The 18,954-nt window shown below is 40.3% G+C and overlaps 1 protein-coding gene and 1 long non-coding RNA gene across 2 annotated transcripts in view; one reads left to right on the top strand and one right to left on the bottom strand.

Moving 5' to 3' along the window:
• Positions 1-18,954, bottom strand: part of LOC309388654 — an 81,012-nt gene that overhangs the window by 14,055 nt on the left and 48,003 nt on the right. The window lies entirely within an intron of this gene.
• On the top strand, positions 1,132-16,984 carry WDR77 (WD repeat domain 77). The gene is made up of 10 exons (XM_081947850.1): positions 1,132-1,494; positions 3,070-3,255; positions 4,428-4,569; positions 4,656-4,705; positions 9,017-9,087; positions 9,318-9,372; positions 11,557-11,628; positions 11,717-11,825; positions 14,145-14,213; positions 15,359-16,984. Exons 1-10 carry the CDS (start codon positions 1,371-1,373, stop codon positions 15,519-15,521), a joined length of 1,041 nt encoding a protein of 346 aa, XP_081803976.1. The 5' UTR covers positions 1,132-1,370; the 3' UTR covers positions 15,522-16,984.

Raw genomic sequence — 18,954 nt, 5'->3', positions numbered from 1 at the left:
AGGCTGTAGCTGAGATTACTTCAAGGCAAGGCAATGTCACTATTATTCATTCATTCATTCATTCATTCATTCATTCATTCATTCATTCATTCATTCATTTATAAAACATGTCTATATCATTTTTCACCTCTAAAACGAATCTCCAAAATTGTTAACAATGAAACCAAAATAAATGAGCAATTATGTAAAATAAAAACACAGCTGTGCATGCATTGCACAGCTGAAGGTGAAATTTTATTTATGAGCACTTGGTAAAGTAATGTACTAGGAAGTCTCAAAATACAGCTATTTAGAACCATATAGTAGGATTCCAGAATTCAACATGATTGCAGCCATTTAATCCATCTTCCGGTTTTACAGCAATCATACCTGATAAATGTCAGTTCAAATTACATTGATAGATTGGAGATGAATACTACAGACAGAATGGAGTTTAACATTTTCACTTAGACTTTGGATTGGGGGATCCCTGGCCTGGCAAAAGTTATAATGAAAAGTATCTTGGAATAGTAGTTGATTGCATATTTTTATAATACAGTAGTAGTATACAGCTACAAAAAGGGAAAGTTTGCATTGTGATATGACAACTTTGATCATTTTGACATCAAGATTCATAATAGCTACCTATAGTCCTGTTCTCCATCATTCCAAAATATAGCTATAAAGCCATGCATTTATATAAGAAAAGGGCCAAGTCTATATGAATATTAAAATATGACTTAATTTTAATAGCATTCTCCATGATATGCTCAAGTGCAGACATGGTACCCATCTGCATTTCTGCACTAAGGAAAAAGTTAAGCTCCATAACGTAAATTGTCTTGTCTTGATTATTCAAAGTGTCTTCTATTTCAATGTTTCTGAATCTCAGCAATTTAAGAATGAACTTTAACTCTCAGAATTCCCTAGCCACCATGGGAAATTTTCTCTAACCGGAAAATTCTGGGAGTTGGTCCACACAACTTAAGTTATTGAGGTTGAGAAACATTGATTCCTATTCTGTTCTATAGAGTTTAATTCTGTAGTCTCGGAGAATCTCGCAAGAAAATCTTTTACTGCCTTGACTCCTTCCCTGGAAGGGAATCTTGGAAGTTCTCGCGAGATACTGGCTGCGGAATTCTGGGAGTTGAAGTCCATACGGTTTAAATGGCTACGATTCAGAAACACTTGGTTCTAGCTCTATAGAATTCGATTATATACGGTCTAGGCAAATATCGCGAGAAAAGCAGGCACACTCTTGAATTCCGCCTTGAGGGTATTTTGGAAGCTCTCGCGAGATAAGGGAGACTACTATCGGAGCGGTAAGAGTGTCTTTTTTGGAACACGCGGGCATTTTTGGAGTTGCTGGAAAGCATTTCACTGCTGCACCTATGGAAGAAGCCAAGGCGAGTCCCGGCCATGCAGTGGAGGCAGAAGCCGGACCCGAGTGGAATATTCCTCCCAACGCTCCCGCCTGCATGGAGCGCCACCTGGACGGGGCCCATTACCGAACAGGTACCCCTTGAGTGTTTACCAAGTTGGTGTCCCCAGGCGCCCTTCGTTACAACTCATCACCATCGCTGCCTGGGAATAATGACAGGTGTAGCCCCGAACGTCTGAAAGGCAGCAAGCTGCGGAATCCTGCAGCCTGCATTTCAGAGATCTTGCGATCTTTTGCGGGGTTCTCGTGGCTGGGGATCCGAGGATGTCGTATGCCTTGTGGGTGCCCTGCCCACGTTATCTTTCTCGTGAATTCCGCTGTTAGCTGGAGCCTCTCTTAAATTGGCCATTTCTGCCATGTGAGCCGAGTTTCATTCTGTTGATATATTTTATATAGTACTCATACGCAATTTAAATCTGCCGCCTTTTGATGTGTTTATAATTTTTACTCGTTTTTTTAAAAAACGGCAGAAACTTAACAATTATGCTGCGATGTTCTGAATCGCTATAACAGGGGTCCCCAAACTTGGCAACTTTAAGACTTGTGGACTTGAATTCCCAGAATTCTGGGAGTTGAAGTCCACAAGTCTTAAAGTTGCCAAGTTTGAAGACCTCTGCACTACAGAGTATAAAACTTTTACTGTTGGATCAGTCTTCCCACACTTCAAACTCCAGCTATCCTTGCCTACAATCCCCATCCTTCATAGCAAGTGATGAGGATCGACAGTAGCAGTTGCAGATATCCTAGTCTGATGTAAGCAAGGGTGCTCTAGTCTAAATCAGTCGATTTCAAAGTGTGATTCCCAAACAATACTTTAAACTCTCTGTTTCAGTTTTGAATACAGTAAATATAGACATCACCTGGCTATTGAAAGTTTTTTGAGGTTATCAATCACTTTTAGGAATACATACTGCTAGTAGCAATCACTGTGCTTTGGTCTGCTTCTATAGTTGTGTATTGAAGTATTCATGGGTAAAGCATTATTTGTAAACCTGGACACCAGTCAGGAAAGACAGATTTTCTCCATATGTGAAGGTACACACACACACATACACACCCATCCATGTGAATGTTGATTGAAAGGCACCTCTTATGCTCAGGAAGCAATTTTATCATCATTTAAAGATGGATAAACTTTTGTCATTTAAAAATCAGATTCAAACCTTACCTGAGTTGAACAGTCCTGTGATCTTTTTTTAGTTATAAAAAAAACTTAAATAACAGTTTGGTGAACTCTGAGTCTAAATGTTCACCTTGGCAATCAGCTAGATCATCTTTGAATGAATTCCCTTCTATTACTCAGATATTTTAGTGCTGTCATGAAATATACCTTTGTCCTCAGCATTCCATTAGCTGCTTCATATTTTTATACTTTAAACATATACTCATTTTACTCATTTTGGTAAATTGAGAGTATATGCCAAAAAAAAAAGCCTATACTTCCCTCTCTCACTATGAGTAGAATCCAAAACTGGACTAAGAATTTAAGAACGTCATTCAAGACAAAGCTACATTTTTTTTATTGGAACAGTTCTCTGCTGAAGAACAAAGGTCCTGGGTAAAATGCAAAACTCAAGTTTTTTGTATGCTTCATTCATTATACATTAAAATATTTTATTATACTAATCTGTTTTAATTTTGCTTTTCAGATGGTTCTCTGCTCCTGGGGGCATCCAGTTTGAGTGGACGTTGCTGGGTTGGTTCCATTTGGGTATTCAAAGATACATCAAGAGCTCCTAATGAAGGCTTTTGCTCTGCGGGTGTTCAAACTGAAGCAGGAATAGCAGATCTGAAGTGGGTAGCAGACAAAGGAATTTTGGTAGCATCAGATTCAGGTGAGTGTCAAAAGATATTTGCCTCCTAAAACCTGTTAGAGTTTAAAGATAGTATCAAAGATAGAATGAAATTTCCTAGAACATGGTGATTCAAGAATGCTGAAAACTACTTCCAATATTGGAAGAATCACTTCCAGAAAATAGCAGAATGATCGTATAGAAAATCCGAATATTCTGGAGAAACTGGACAATGGAGTTTGGATACAAAATGCAAACTTGGGATTTTGCTTTATTTCTTTTTTAAAGCCGGTGACAAATTAAAAGTGTCTGTTTCTCTCTGCCTTACCTGTTCCATATGTGTGATTTAGCCAAACAATCAATGATGTAAAAATTATTGAAGGATCTTGTGAGTGCTTGAGTAATTTCTCTTCCTTTTTGTAATGAAGCTGTGTTTTATTGTAGTTTAGGGTATTCCATATTTCAATGAACATTTGATGGAACAAATCAAAATACCACATATCACAGCTGAGCAACTTGGTTATGATTTAATTTCAACACACTGCTCAGTACTGAAATCTTTCAGGGACTTAAATTGAATATTGTTTTAAATGAAAAAATTAGAAACATTGAACATAGCACACTTAAACATATTTTAAAATAATTTGAAAATCGACTTTTAAAGGTTGACAGAAACATACGCGTTTTAATGGGTTTTTTAAAAGGCTAATGGAAATATTAGACCCATCTCTATAGGAAATGTGGTCTAAAGAGCTGAGACTGTAAAAGAGAAGGCTTGGTTCCAAATCAGACAAACTCTTAGCAACTTTAGCCACACAAAGGTAGACAATCTATAAAAGCATGGATGTTCGTATGAAACAAGATGGTTCTGTCAGATAGACTGGATCTAAGTCTTGAAGGGCTTTAAAATTGTCAACTGGAGTGCTTTAAGCTCAGGTGTAATATGGGCTTTTTACATTCTTACCAGGACAAGCCTAGCTGCCAAGTTATATACAAACTGAAGTTTTTGGAGTAAGACAATCAAATAATGCAGTGTTTCTCAACCTTGGCAACTTGAAGATGTCCGGACTTCAACTCCCAGAATTCCCCAGCCAGCTGGCTGGGGAATTCTGGGAGTTGAAGTCCGGACATTTTCAAGTTGCCAAGGTTGAGAAACACTGAAATAATGCAAGCTGCAGTGTATGAATTTGACTTTCTTCTCCCCTATTGCTCAGGTGCTCTGGAATTTTGGGAGCTGGATGAGAATGAGACTTTGATAGTGAACAAATTCTGTAAATATGAGCATGACGACATTGTGACAACTGTGAGTGTTGTTTCCAACAACACACAGGCCATCAGTGGCAGCAAAGATTTCAGGTGACTCTTGTGCTGTTGTTTTTCTGCTTTATATAAAAACATCTTATGTTTTTGAATCATGAACCTGATCTGACTTTTATGTCTAGTGTGAAGATCTGGGATATCCCTCAACAAACAGTACTCAGCACATATAGAGGTAAGAGCCAAACTTGCCAAATATTTCCTTACTCAATTATTTCATCCTGCCTTTCTTCCCAAGTAAATTGCAAGCGATTCACCTTTGTCACAGTATATTCTCATATGGGAGGTTTGAGGACAGTTATCGCAATCTGATCTAATAAACTTCATGAATGAGCAGAGTTTAATCAAAATGCCTACCTTCAACTCACTGGTGGTGTCCAGTTACTTTCTTTTCTCTATTTACAGTCAGTGCATCTGAGTTTTGTCATACTTTGTACATACTTTGACAGAAGATCGATGTGCTTTCACACACCCAGTAGTTTTCAAAAATCATTTTTTGTTATGTTTTTCAATTGGTCTTATCCATCCATTTTTTTTTAGCTGAAATCATCTCAGTGGGGTGAAGACTGCCATCCATGCTGGACAGGACTGATTTGCTTCATTGTACAGGGAGTTTGAAAGAAGTAGTCATGTAGCTGCTGCTTTTCCTTTGTCTGAAGCATGTTTCAAGTTCTGTCCAGCATGGATTGGAGACAGAAAGTTATATGAATTTTTTGAATTGTTCAGGCACCGTATTTAAAATTAACTGCAAAACAACTTGATGTGATTTTTTTTAATTAGAGATGTCATATTGGCACATCTGGGAAAATAAGAATCTGAAAGTCTCCAGGTTTTCCCCACCCAAAAGAAGTCCAAGCACCTAATCAGAACCCACATGTCCATCATATGGTCCAATCAAAGCACCGTCCCAACTGGAGATGCCTCCCAGTCACACCAGGTGCCTGGCAGAATGTCTTTGACTCTCGGAGAAAGGATTGTTGTTATGACTATATATCTTCCCCAGCTCCATACAACCCCCTCTCCCAGTTTTCCATAGACTAAATGTGGCAGGCCTAAAGATCCAATGCTTGACATAAATATTTAAAGCTTTAAAAATACAAGCTTTTAAATTTTAAAATTATATAATAATAATAATAATAATAATAATAATAATAATAATAATAATAATAATAATAATAATAATAATAATAATAATAATAATAATAATAATAATAATAATAAACTTTTATTTCTAGACCGCTCCCTTTCCTAGGCAGGACTCGGGGCGGTGTACAGTCATGTTAAAACCATATACAAATACATAGACATGAACATAGACATGGACGTGGACGGAGGAGGTAAAAATATACTGTACAATTCTTAGTTAAACTACAAATACAATTAAAATTCCCTTAAAAAATTCCCCAATAAAATGTTTGCCAGGAGGTGGAAGATGGAACTATCAATCGGCTAAGCCAGCTAGTCGGAACAGGTGAGTCTTGAGCTTCTGTCGGAAGGAGCGGAGGTCATTAGTAGTTCTAATATCGGGAGGGAGGTCATTCCAGAGGGTTGGGCCCATCACAGAGAAGGCTCTACTCCTAGGCGTCACCCGCTGGCACTGCTTGGCGGATGGCACCTAGAGGAGTCCCTCCCTGTGAGAGCGGATAGGTCGTAGAGATGTATGAGGTGAGATGCGGTCCCGCAGGTAACTAGGTCCCATGTCATGGAGCACTTTGAAGATAGTAACCAACACCTTGAAACGCACCCGAAAAATCACAGGCAGCCAGTGCAGCTCGCGCAGGAATGGTGTTATATGGGAGTATCTTGATCCTCCCATGATAACCCGCGCGGCCGCATTCTGAACTAGCTGTAGTCTTCGGGTGCATCTCAAGGGGAGCCCCATGTAGAGAGCATTGCAGTAGTCCAGGCGAGACGTCACCAGCGCATGAGTGACTGTGCGTACGGCGTCCCGATCCAATAGGGGGCGCAATTGACGCACCAGGCGAACCTGGTGGAACGCCCCCCTCGCCACAGCTGTCAGATGGTCATCCATCAACAGCCGGGCATCAAGGAGGATGCCCAGATTGCGCGCCCGTTCCACGGGGGGCAATAATTCGCTCCCTATGGCCAGTGATGGCGTCAACTGGTTAAATCGGGGCGCCGGTAGCCACAGCCACTCAGTCTTGGAAGGGTTGAGTTTAAGTCTGTTGTCCCCCATCCAGACCCGCACGGCTTCCAAACACCGGGACAGCATTTCGACGGCCTCGTTGGGGTGGTTTGGGGTGGAAATGTACAGCTGTGTATCATCAGCGTACAGATGGTATCCAACCCCAAAACCACGGATGATCTCACCCAGCGGCTTCATGTATGTGTTGAACAGGAGGGGCGAGAGGACCGAACCCTGAGGCACCCCACAAGTGAGTGGCCTCAGGGTCGACCTCTGCTCCCCTGCCAACACACACTGCGTCCGGTTGGGGAGATAGGAGCGGAACCACCGCAAAACGGTGCCCCCCACGCCCATCTCTTCCAGCCGGCACAGTAAGATACCATGGTCGATGGTATCGAAAGCCGCTGATAGATCTAATAGGACCAGGATAGAGGAACAACCCCTATCTCTGGCCCTCCATAGATCATCTACCAACGCGACCAAGGCTGTCTCCGTGCTGTGACCGGGTCGAAAGCCGGACTGGCGCGGGTCAAGATAGACTACTTCCTCCAGGTGACGTGGGAACTGTTGCGCCACCACACTCTCTACAACCTTCGCTAAAAAGGGAAGGTTGGAGACAGGACGGTAATTAGCTAGTTCCTCCGGATCCAGGGAAGGCCTCTTAAGCAGGGGCCTCACCACCGCCTCTTTCAAGGCGGTCGGCAAGGACCCCACCTCCAGTGAAGCATTTACCAGACCCAGGAGCCAGCCTCGTGTAACCTCCCAGGATGCCAGTACAAGCCAGGAGGGACACGGGTCCAGTAAACATGAGGTGGCTCGCAGTCGCCCACATAACCTGTCCAAGTCCTTGGGGGCAACAGAGTCAAACTCCTCCCAGCATGGTGTCTCAAGACTTGCTTCCGACGTCTCCCCTGGTCCACTGAAGGGGGCCCATCCACTCCGGATCTGATCAATTTTGTCCTGCAGATATTCCCCAAACTCCTCTGCTCTACCCTGCAAAGGGGCTTCCCGCGACCTCTGAAATAAGAGAGAGCGGGTCACCCGAAACAGGGCGGCAGGGCGGTTATCCGCGGACGCAATAAGAGCGGCACAGTGTCTACGTTTGGCCGCTCTTAGAGCCACAAGGTAGGTCCGTAAATAGGCTCTTACCTGTGTTCGGTCAGATTCGGAGCGTGAGAACCTCCACCTGCTTTCTAGGCGTCTCTTGTGGCGTTTCATCACCCTCAGCTCCTCGGTAAACCAAGGAGCCAGGGTGGTTCGTTGCCGCAAGAGAGGCCGCAAAGGCGCTACCCGGTCCAAGGCCCCCGCATCCGCCTTATTCCAAGCGGCCACTAGGTCCTCCGTCCGGGAGCGGGTCAGGGCTACAGGAAGTGGCCCAAGCTCCGTCTGGAACCTATCCGGTTCCATCAGTCGCTTGGGGCGGAACCATCTGGGACAATCAGGTTCCGCCTCCCCGCGGTGGGGGGTAGCGCCGGGGAAGTCGAGCCAGAGAGAAGAGTGATCTGACCATGACAGGGGTGTGATAACTAGATCCCCTATTCCCAGATCACTCGGCCACTGTCCAGATACAAAAACAAGGTCCAGTGTGTGTCCACCCTCGTGTGTGGGGCCCTGAATTAATTGGGACAGGTCCATGGCTGTCATGGAAGCCATGAACTCCCGAGCCACCTCGGATACTTCACCTGTCGACGGCAGATTGAAATCCCCCATAACCACAAGTTTGGGGGTATCAACTGCCGTCTCCGCGATCAGCTCGAGGAGCTCGGGCAGGGCCGCTGATGAATAGATATAAACATTTAAACATTTAAATATAGACATTTAAAACTTTTTATATGCATTTTAAAACTTTTTAGTATGCCTTCTTTAAACTGAATGCAATGTTTTAGGAAATGTGGATCTAAATGTATTTTTTCATCTCTAGGAGTTTTATGGTTTTATGTCTGAATTGGAAGTATTCTCATTCATTAAATAATCCTGTTTATGACTATTTATTCCCATTATGTATTTATTTATTATATGCATACACACATATGCACAGACATATTCATTCCATTGTGGCTTCATACATTTAAGGAGTAGATTGGGCTGAGTAATGTTATCTGCTGAACTTCACAATCAATGGAGTTTGAACTTTTGTTTGTAGCACATACACACACATATGTACATATAATGTTATTATTTTCACCTTCTGAGCAGCACTAATGCTTTTGAATTGAATTTGTGTAGAAAGGTTTTTGTCTTGTGTGAATCCAATGATGTTTTCTGGAGTATCGTTGATTTAAATCATAAGCAAACTCTATGAATGGGATATATGATAATTTTTGTTTTGGTTTGGGCTAGCTCATACTGGTCAAGTGGCCTGTGTGGCCTCCTGCCCTGGAAAGGATACAATGTTCCTGTCCTGCGCTGAGGTAAACTCCATTTTCTATTTCTGAATTACCGTAGATATAGGTTCAGACTTGACCTCTGTATTCTCAAGGCCAAAGTCAATGGAATGTTAGAAATAATCAAAGGGATGAAAAATAATAGCACAGTATTGCAAAGAAATGGGGAAAATGTGGCAAAATTGGAATGCTAGAATGTATATTTTGGTCGACAATTTCACTTTTAATTCTGTTTTATTAATTTTGTACTTCTTTAGGACAGCAGGGTTTTACTCTGGGATACCAGATCTCCAAAGCCAGCATCTCGAATTGGTATGTCTCATGCTTGATAGTTTTGGAAATGTTTCTCCTTTAAGTAGAAAAAATGTTGGTTCTTTCTCCTCCAATATAACCTTTGAGTGGGTTATTCAGTAGCTGTTGTGGCCCAGCAGCGGTCGGCTGAGCTGTTGGTGGACTCTGACAGCTCAGACCATCTGGAGGATGAGGAAGACTCTGGAGGGTGTTTGGAGTCAGAGCAGGAACTAGAGAGGCCTGTTGGCCACCAGGTGGCATCTGAGTCAGGGAGCAGTGAGAAGGAACAGAGGGAGGTTGTCCCTGATGTGCGTGTACGTAGAGCTGAGAGGAGAAAGGAACAGCTGTGGAGAAGACGTCATAGAAGGAAGTAGGGACAGCTGGCTAAGGTTGTGGCCCCTCCCAAAGAGTTTATAGGTGTAGTGACGGGAGTGGAATATTTGCAGGAAACAACAGTCCATTTTTCTAGCCGTTGAGAAAGCATTCCGTAAGTTTAATCTTGGTTTCTTGAAGATAGCTTTCTAGGCTCCTAGCCAAGGGGTGGCTTTATCTACGTAATTAGTCGTGGCAGACAGCCAAGCCAGTGTCTGCATATTCATTGGAATCACGGGACAGAACAGTAGCCAGTTGGAAAGTCCTAAAATACCATTTTTTATATACTCATACTCTCATATTTATTATTTGTGGAGAGGGAGCGGCTAACAAATTTAATAAATAAATAATATACTCCTGCACACCCACTTCTGGGTGGAGGTGGATAGAGTATTTCATCTATTTCCATCAGAAAAAGGCCTAAATAAACATTAGTGTTTGTTTATTTTTTTGGACAGTTGGATGTGGCAAAAAGTTGGAAAAGTTTTAAGTCTTTGATTCCAAAGCTAGTCTGTGCCTAGGATAATGCCTAGTCTGCATGATGGCCTTTTTAGCAGGGAATGGAGACATGTAAGATTTTGCCTGTTTAGGGTCAGACCCCCTCCTTCCAGTCTCGGGGGGGGGGGGGGAATGATACATTTCAGGAGAACAGCTCAAAGGATCAAGTGACTGCAGCCTGTAACTTTCAAATGTCAGTGAACTATACTTTCCAGCAGGAGCTGTTAAAGATCTTTATGATAAAGGTTAGAGAGAAACGTGGTTGTTCCCCTGAAATGAATTTTTCTAACCATACATTCTTAACATTGATTGAATCACTGCCCTGTGTAAAAATTATAATCACAAAGTATAGTTCATGGTAGGAATGCTTTAATCCAGTCATTAGAGCAGTTTTATAGATACACAGAGTGGATATTAATGATCACTAAGTTGTGGTTTGCACTCTCACTTCGAGTTAAAACCTGGCTTTAATTATTGGATGTGGAATGCAGAAATATAACATTATTCCAAGTAAGTAAAAAAAGAAAAATGGATTTGAGGTGGGATTTGGTCAGAGGGGCTCACTGAGCATGATGTAATCAGATGGAGATATTAATACGTTCAAGGCTATAGTGGTTTATCAGTATGTCTAAAAGCCAGCTCACACCCTAGTACTTAGTTATTTGCAGCAGATGGAGTCACTTGAATCATGTAATTCAAGAAGGAAATCCAATTATGAATTCTAAAAATCTTTATGTTAAATTGTCCTTCTTGTAGAAATGCATGCATGATCCAGAAGTATTGTAACAAGTAATCTAATTAAGTCCTCAAGTTACTTCTGAACAGCAGATTTAAGTGTTCCCCCCCCCTCCTTTATATCCGTCTTTTTTCTTAGATATTGGCCTTCTAAAAGGAAAATCAAAAGATATAAAATAGAAATAGTGTAGCATAAAATATAGGACTGATTCACATTTCCTCTTAAATTTGATCAGTGAAGCATTCTCAAACTAACCAACCTTCCATGGTAGCTTTGGAAATAAAATTAGGGGAATTCGCAATTCTAATTCTGCCCTTAGATCCCAAAGAAAAAGCAGAATATTAATGCAATAAATCAATAAATATGTAAAACTTCTCTCAATGTATTTTTGTTATAGGTAAAAATCATGTATTTTTAGATAGATGAGTAAAGTCTTAAACTGCTTTTTTTTTTTAGAAATAAGCTAACTAAACGTGTTTAAAGGAGGAAATGTCTACTTGTGTGTGTTTTCTTTTGAATATTTGCTAGTAATCAATTGTCTTCTCTGATATAGGCTTGTGAACCTAATTATATTTTTTTCTGCCATTACATATATTCAGCCTGCAATGCCTCTTGTAATCTTGCTACCTCACTGGCGTGGCATCCACATCAAAATGACACTTTTGTTTTGGGTAAGGAATATTTTTTTTAAAAAAATCCTTTTTACATATTAAATGCCCATTTACCTCCAGCTGTTTGTTCTCCATTGTTATTTCAAAGGTGATGAAAGTGGGATGATTGCACTTATAGATACAAAGAATCCAGATACCGTCATCAGTTCAACTGTGCATTCCCGTAGTATCACAGGATTTGCTTTTTCTGCACACAGGTAGGACTGCAGTGTCAAAAAAAAAGAAAGAACTATATGCAGTTTGTTATTTTTATATACAAATGTATGTGCCATCACTCTTGGATGTCAACTCATTCATGTGTACGTGTACATTATCTCATAATCGTATGAGAACCAATGTTAGGTAATTGCTAAGGGGCTGGACTGGGAATGTGGAGAGTTGGGTTCTAGTCATGGAAGGTGGCTCAGTGAATATATGTCCCTATATAGTTTTTATCGCTTTAAGATTGTAAGCCACCCAGAATTATCCTGCGGTAAGTTGGGTAGCCAAGAAATTTTACAAATTAATTAAATAAGTAAAAAATGTCTACCAATCTATTGATTTCTAATCTATAATCTTAATGAACAGGACTTCATCCTGCAGCGGGCTGATTCAGTCTCTTAATAATTACATGTACACTCAGCAGAGAAAGAAAAGCTTTCTAAAAACTGTACAAACAGCAGCATGATATATAAAAGGTCTACTAATCCTGCCTTGCAATTACAAACACTATAAAAGCGCTACAGCTTTTTCTCTTCCAAGTGGATGTAAAAATGGTTTACCTGCTAAAGGTGATAAAAGCTTCTTCCCTGATGTTTTCTAAAATTACTACATCCAGAAGGATTTTCCCATGGCCATTTCAATTTACAAATATCTATATAATTCAGAAGTATATGGCTTTGGCTATAGGTTGTCATCACTTGGGACCTGGAAGATTATTCTGCTTCAGTCATCAACAGAAAGGGAAATCGCTACAGAAAGTCTTTTTCAAGTTTACAGTCGTCTTTAGAAATTTGTCGTTCAACTTTAGATTTTCGTTTGAAACAATGAAAGCTAAAAAGTTACAAATTCTTCTAGATTCTGCACAATAATTTCTTTTTCTATAAATTTGATTTGGTATCGTTATTCTCAGTTGATGCTATTTTGTAACAAAAAAGGACTTGATTGGTACGCTTGGCTAAAATTAAAATACAACAGTGATTTTACCTAACCACATTTGGCTTTTACTAAGATATTGTTAATCTTTTAATTTCAGTTTTAAACTACAAAAGCTACTTTATCTTTGCTCATTTTGTGTTGTGTTGTTACAAAAAATATTCTTGTATGTAAAGCTAATCCATTCATTCTCTCTGGAACTCACTAAATATATAGTGTATTTTTTTTTCACTTCAGGCAATCTCTTATACCTCTCCTCTTGGATGACATTGTTTGCTTTATCCCTTAGTCCAGCGATGGCGAACATTTTTTGGCTCGCATGCCATAAGTGGGGGGAGCGCAGGGGGGTCGTGTGCGGGTGTGCCGCACCCATAATGCAATGCGCAACACCCCCCAGTGTGTATGTGCACACTACAGGCGCGACACCCTATTTTTTGCATGCTTTTTTTCGCCCTCCCCAGGCTCCAGAGGGTTTATAGGAGCCTGGGGAGAGTGAAAACAGCCTCCCCCGCCCCCCAGAAGCCCTCCGGAGGCTTCAGGGACCTTCAGGACACTTCCCCAAAGCCTCCGGAGCAGTCAAAACGAACCTCTGAGCAAACCGGAAGTCACTTCCGGTTTGCTCGGAGGGTCATTTTGAGCGCTCCGAAGGCTTCAGGGACCTTCAGGACGCTTCCCTGAAGCCTCCAGAGCTTCCCTGAAGCCTCCGGAGCAGTCAAAACGACCCTCCAAGCAAACCGGAAGTCACTTCCGGTTTGCTCGGAGGGTCGTTTTGAGTGCTCCGAAGGCTTCAGGGACCTTCAGGACGCTTCCCTGAAGCCTCCGGAGCAGTCAAAACGAACCTCCGAGCAAACCGGAAGTCCGTTCTTAAACTTCCGGTTTGCCCATAGGGATGGTTTTTTGCGCTCCGGAGGCTTCAGGGAAGCTCATGAAGCCTCCGGGGGTGGGGGTGGGGGTCAGGGGAGGCTCTTTTCGCCCTCCCCAGGCTCCTATAAAGCCTCTGGAGCCTGGGAAGGGTGAAAAATAGCTTTAAAAAGGGTGAACTCAGCTGGCCAGCGTGCACTTGCGCGCTGGCCAGCTGACAGGGCAGCGCCTCGCGTGCCCTGACAAATGGCTCCACGTTCTACTTGTGGCACGCGTGCCATAGGTTCGCCATTACTGCCTTAGTCTATCCTATATCAGTCATAAGCACATCTTTGTGTTTGCTCACATGCATTAATCTGATAATTATTTCTGTTTCTTCTCCAGTTTTAACATACAGATTATAAGGTTTTCTTTGCTATGACATGTTTATTTATGTCATTAATAAGCTCTCATATTTGTTTGTCACATTTAAACAAACAGAAAAAAATATCGTATGTGTTAATAGAAGCTTTTTCTTCTAGTTCATCTCAGCTGGCTTCTATCAGTGAAGATTGTTCTGTCGTTGTTCTTGATTCCAGTTTTTCAGAAATGTGAGTTACAAAAGAGTTCAATCCACTTCTCTCTTGCAATTCTCTAGATTTCTGTGCCATATAGTCACTTAGGCTCTCAGTGATATGATTGCCATCTTGGTTAAAAGTTGCATATATTTATATAAAAATAATTGTGTACCACAGTTCATACTCAAATTGCCCCCTCTGGTTAAAGTGATGATCAGAACAAAGCATGCCCATTTTTATCCTGGTGGATCTTGCTGCCAAAGGCAAATCACCTGAGTCTCATAATTGGTCTACCAGATTAGTGGATCCATGCAAGAGTAGAACAGAGTTTATCCAGAGTTTATTTATCCAGATCTTTGCCCAATGAAAGCAGCTTGCATGTAGGATAATACGGTAAAATGAAGAATTCCATACAGTGCATTTTCCTCAGTAGGAAATTTGACGCTGCATTGCAGGGAGGTAGTACGTCTGTAGACTCTGTTCAGAATAGCTACCACCTCTGTTCTAGACAAGAAGAGAAAATTAGAAACTTGCTTACATTGATGCTTCAGAAATGGTTGAGTATTCCCTTCTCTGGAGCCATTATATTATTTGAAATATTTATAGCCCACCCACTATCCACTAGGATCTTCAAATGGTGGAACACCAACATTATCTCCACCATCTGAAGATCCCAATAGATAATGTGTGGGCTATAAATATTTTAAATAAATCAAGAGCGCATTCCTGTAGCTTTCACTAATAAGGGTTTATCTAAAATTGGGAAATTGAATGCAGACTGAAAGCTGGATTGATGTCACTCTAGTGGCTGAATATCTTGGGAGAAATGGGTTGGACTTTAGTGAGGAGGAGCCTTGTTTTCCCCCCAGAAGCTCTTTCATTGGTTTGTTTCTCCTGCGTATGAGGCAAATAATAATGTCCTACCTTTTGCTACATGGAGAATGGCCCTTTGTGAACAGAGCAAAACAGTTTTTGCTAATTGGCTTATTTTCGAAGGAACATAGTCAATGTTTACAGAAAACCCCATGTGGAGTGCTTAGAAACATTAGTTCTTCCTCATTTTAGCAATTCACATCTTTCTAGCAATTTGCAGGTAGTCTGGTATTAATAATTATTTATTTATGAACTCACCTGTGGATTTCTAAACTAACAGCAGAAATGTCTCCTATCTTTCCCAGTTTTAGGAATCGGTCTCATCGAGATTTTGTAACAGGCTTATCATGGTCTCCCTTGAATAAAAACTCATTGACAACAGTTGGATGGGACCATCAAGTTCTACATCACACAATCCCAGTGCAGAATAACCACCGTTCTGGAAAAAATGATATTATCACTGCATAATTTGTACTTCTGGGGTCCTTTCCTCTGGAATGGGTCTTTTTGTGGGGAGAAGTAATGGGGCTAAATAATGTTCCATGCAGCAAAGAGTGGTCTGATAACAATTTCAAGTTAAATGAATGGGAGATGCCTTCCAGCTGCTTATTACAGCCAGTCACATTCTGCAAGAAACTGAAGTTTTATAGTGATTTGGACAATAATACAAAATAATTGGTTTCATTCAAAAAAAATTTGGCAATACTTTTATACAACCTCAAAAATGTTGCAGATGCGTATTTTTCTTTGTGTATTTTTTTTTACTATGGAATAAATCTTACAGGCCTTTCTGGATTTGCCTGCCAGATTTTGGCGGAATTTATAATGTAATATATTCTGTGCATATACATCAGTTTAGTTGTGAGGCTGAATGCTTCAATTTGACATATTGCAGTTGGGGAATCTTCTAGTGTGAAGTAAAAAAAAATCTTTCTCCAGTTTACTGATACAGAATTTCTTAATACATTCAACTGTACAGTAATAAAATCTAATAGTTTTCTTGGATTTCTGATTCTTGAACAGCAACTCTTTCCACGGTTCTCTAGCATACATTGCAGAAAAAACCTCACTTGTAACAATAGCAAGATGCATGCAAAATAATTTTTATCTTAACTTTAGGATGTGCTGTTTAAAAAAGGCCGGAGACAATAGTTGGGAAAAATGTTTTGCATAGCGTATCTTGTTGGACCTGACTCAGCCTTCCAAGTTTCCACATCTTTTCCTAAAGATAAAAAAAGCGACTGTATGTAGGCTTTTTTTAGCAGATACTTACTATTTCACCCTACTCCCCTCCCCCCGTCTTTGATAAGTAATATAACAAAAATGGTATTGTAAGTTCTATGCACCTTAAAGTGCAGTTTGCCTTTAAGTTGTCGTACAATCATCATTAGAAAAGCCTTCCAAAATGGGCTTTCTCAAAAGACATTGGGATTGCTCTTCCCATAGGATATGCTGGCTAAGAATTCTGGGAATTACAGGGCATCCTAGACACTATTCTGCAGATTCCCTTGTTTGCTCCTTGGCAAGAAGACTTTGAATATGTTTACATTATGAATTCTCCTATTTTGGCTCAGCATTTAGGTATGCATGGAGGGAGGAGGGAGACACTTTGAATCTAATGGCTTTAATTTAGATTGTATAACAGATCCAGATAGACGTGCATATAAATGGAAAAGGGAATCTATTCTGAAGTTATCGAACATTCCAGGATTCCTTGAGTCTAAAAAGTCTGAAATCTTGCAAACTCCTGTCTTCCGTATGAACTTCCACATTTTTGGGAAAGGCATAGAAACAAGTTTGGTGTAAAATGTGTTGTTGGGGGTTGTCCACCGTTGATTTCTAAGCATGTATCTAAGCTTTTATAAATGTTATATTTTATTCACTATATTCAACCCCTAATTTCATTCTGGAATAAAAAAGTTATAAGCATATTGATGTGGCACATAATGCTTTTGTAATGAAATGCTAGGAGAAGTTCTGGAGAAGGTAGAGAAACATAGTTATTTGATGTTTTTAGCTATTGAGTACTGTCCCATGACTTGTGAAATCTGAAAAGCATAACAACCATACTCAAATGGAAGGCAATTTTTAAAATAGACTTCATTTTTAAATTTGTGACTTTTGTTTGAGTCTTGTCTTTTTGATGTCTGCAGGTTTTAATAAAATTGGGGACTACAGGCAGTCCTCAACTTAACCGCCACTATTGAGCCCAATGAGAAATTTGTTAAATGAGTTTTGCCCCATTTTACGACTTTTCTTGACATGTTTGTTAAGTAAATCACTCTGGCTGTTAAATTACTAACACGGCTGTTAAGCGAATCTAGGTTCCCCATTGACTTTGCTTGTCAGAAGGTCGCAAAACATGATCCCAGGACACTTCAACTCTCATAAATATGAGTCACTTGTTAAGCATCCAAATGCAAATCACGTGACCATGAGGATGTTCCAAGTTCATAAGTGTGAAAAATGGTCATAAGTCACATTTTTCAGTACCTGTATTACTTTTCAAATTGCACATAAATTTTGTCACTTAACCACAGCCCATGGTTAAAACTGATTAAGTTTGCATTGCAAATGATCAAGATCCAAATGCTACTTTGTTCCCATGAAATATAAGATCAAACAACAAAACTGTTTGGTGAGTGCTAATATTCATTCTGCTACATGAATATGGTCTACTGTTTCTACTGTTGTACCACAAGGAGGCAGATAGTTGTTATGTAGCTTTGCTGAATATATAGTACTTTACTGCAATTTGCCCTATGTATCAGGGATATTCATTCTTTATTTCAAAGGGGAACTATGGACCTTGTGCAGTCAGAGGATATCTCTGCAGCTAAGTAAAGTAAACTATGTCTTTCAGACTCCCACTTGAACCTGGAAAAAAATGTTAAAGTCATTATTCCATAGCAGGAATCCTAGTACAATAGAGGATAGGTGAAGGCTTTCTTCATACATCTTCAGGTATTTTGTTGATTCTTCAGGAAACGGAAAATGTTTCTTTAAATACATAGAATATTTGTTTTTAATTTTTTAAAAAATATTTCATTCTGGCCAATATTATGCAGAGAGAAATAATTATTTTCCATGGTTTTGAAGATCATATTGATACAGTCTAAAACATGTACTGTTCATGAAGCATATCACAAACTGATTCCTGTTCAAAATTCTTGTGCCCATATAATTTACAAGCAAGAATTTTGCCATCTTGTTTGCCTAATAAGATAATTTTTGTTTTTTTCTCAACTCATAGGAGACTTGCATTTTACTCCTCTTGAGCTTTATTTCCCATTAACCTCTTGGTATAGAATCCTACTTATGTTCTGCTCGAGAAATCTGGTTTTTTTTTTTTTTTGGGAAGTTCAAAGTATTCAAATGGCCTCACCTCGAAGTCTCACTAAAATATTTCCCAAATTATATGTTCACTTTCCCCTAAGTATATGTTCCTTTCGTGTTAATACCTCACCAAGAATAGCTAACTTTTTGTAGCTTCTTGTATCTCTTGTATCTTCTAGAGGATAAAGGGTCTTCTAGAGGGAAAATCAATATGACAAGTGAGATATTTCCAGGACTATACTTGGCAGGGATTTGTCATTCAATAAATCTATATGTAATTAAGATCTCCATCACCACGGGCTCCATGCCTGTTTGAATGATCCATAAATCCACTGTGTCTAGATCAGTAGTTCCCAACCTTTTTTGCCCCTGCTCCACCTAAGCACCTCTAAAATCCTGCCCTCCCCCCAGGTGACATATAATTCTTATTTTACTCAAAAACTAAACTCTGATCATGCGGAGGAAGCCTAAAAGTCCATTAACTTGGTTTAGACGAGGTTCAAATTCTCCCTATTCAAAATCTAATTGCCTCCCTGTGGGGCCCGGGTCCCATGTTAGGAACCAT

Source organism: Natrix helvetica (genome assembly GCF_964273705.1).
Source record: "Natrix helvetica genome assembly, chromosome: 3".
In the NCBI taxonomy this organism is placed as follows: domain Eukaryota; kingdom Metazoa; phylum Chordata; class Lepidosauria; order Squamata; family Natricidae; genus Natrix; species Natrix helvetica.
The sequence above is the reverse complement of the archived record's forward strand: the minus strand, read 5'-3'. Positions and strand labels throughout refer to the sequence as shown.

Coding starts and splice junctions, on each gene's coding strand:
- WDR77 (XM_081947850.1), top strand. CDS start 1,371: ATGGAAGAAGCCAAGGCGAGTCCCGGCCATGCAGTGGAGGCAGAAGCC. Junction 9,088..9,317: donor TGTTCCTGTCCTGCGCTGAG/GTAAACTCCATT, acceptor GTACTTCTTTAG/GACAGCAGGGTTTTACTCTG. Junction 11,826..14,144: donor TTTGCTTTTTCTGCACACAG/GTAGGACTGCAG, acceptor TTTTTCTTCTAG/TTCATCTCAGCTGGCTTCTA.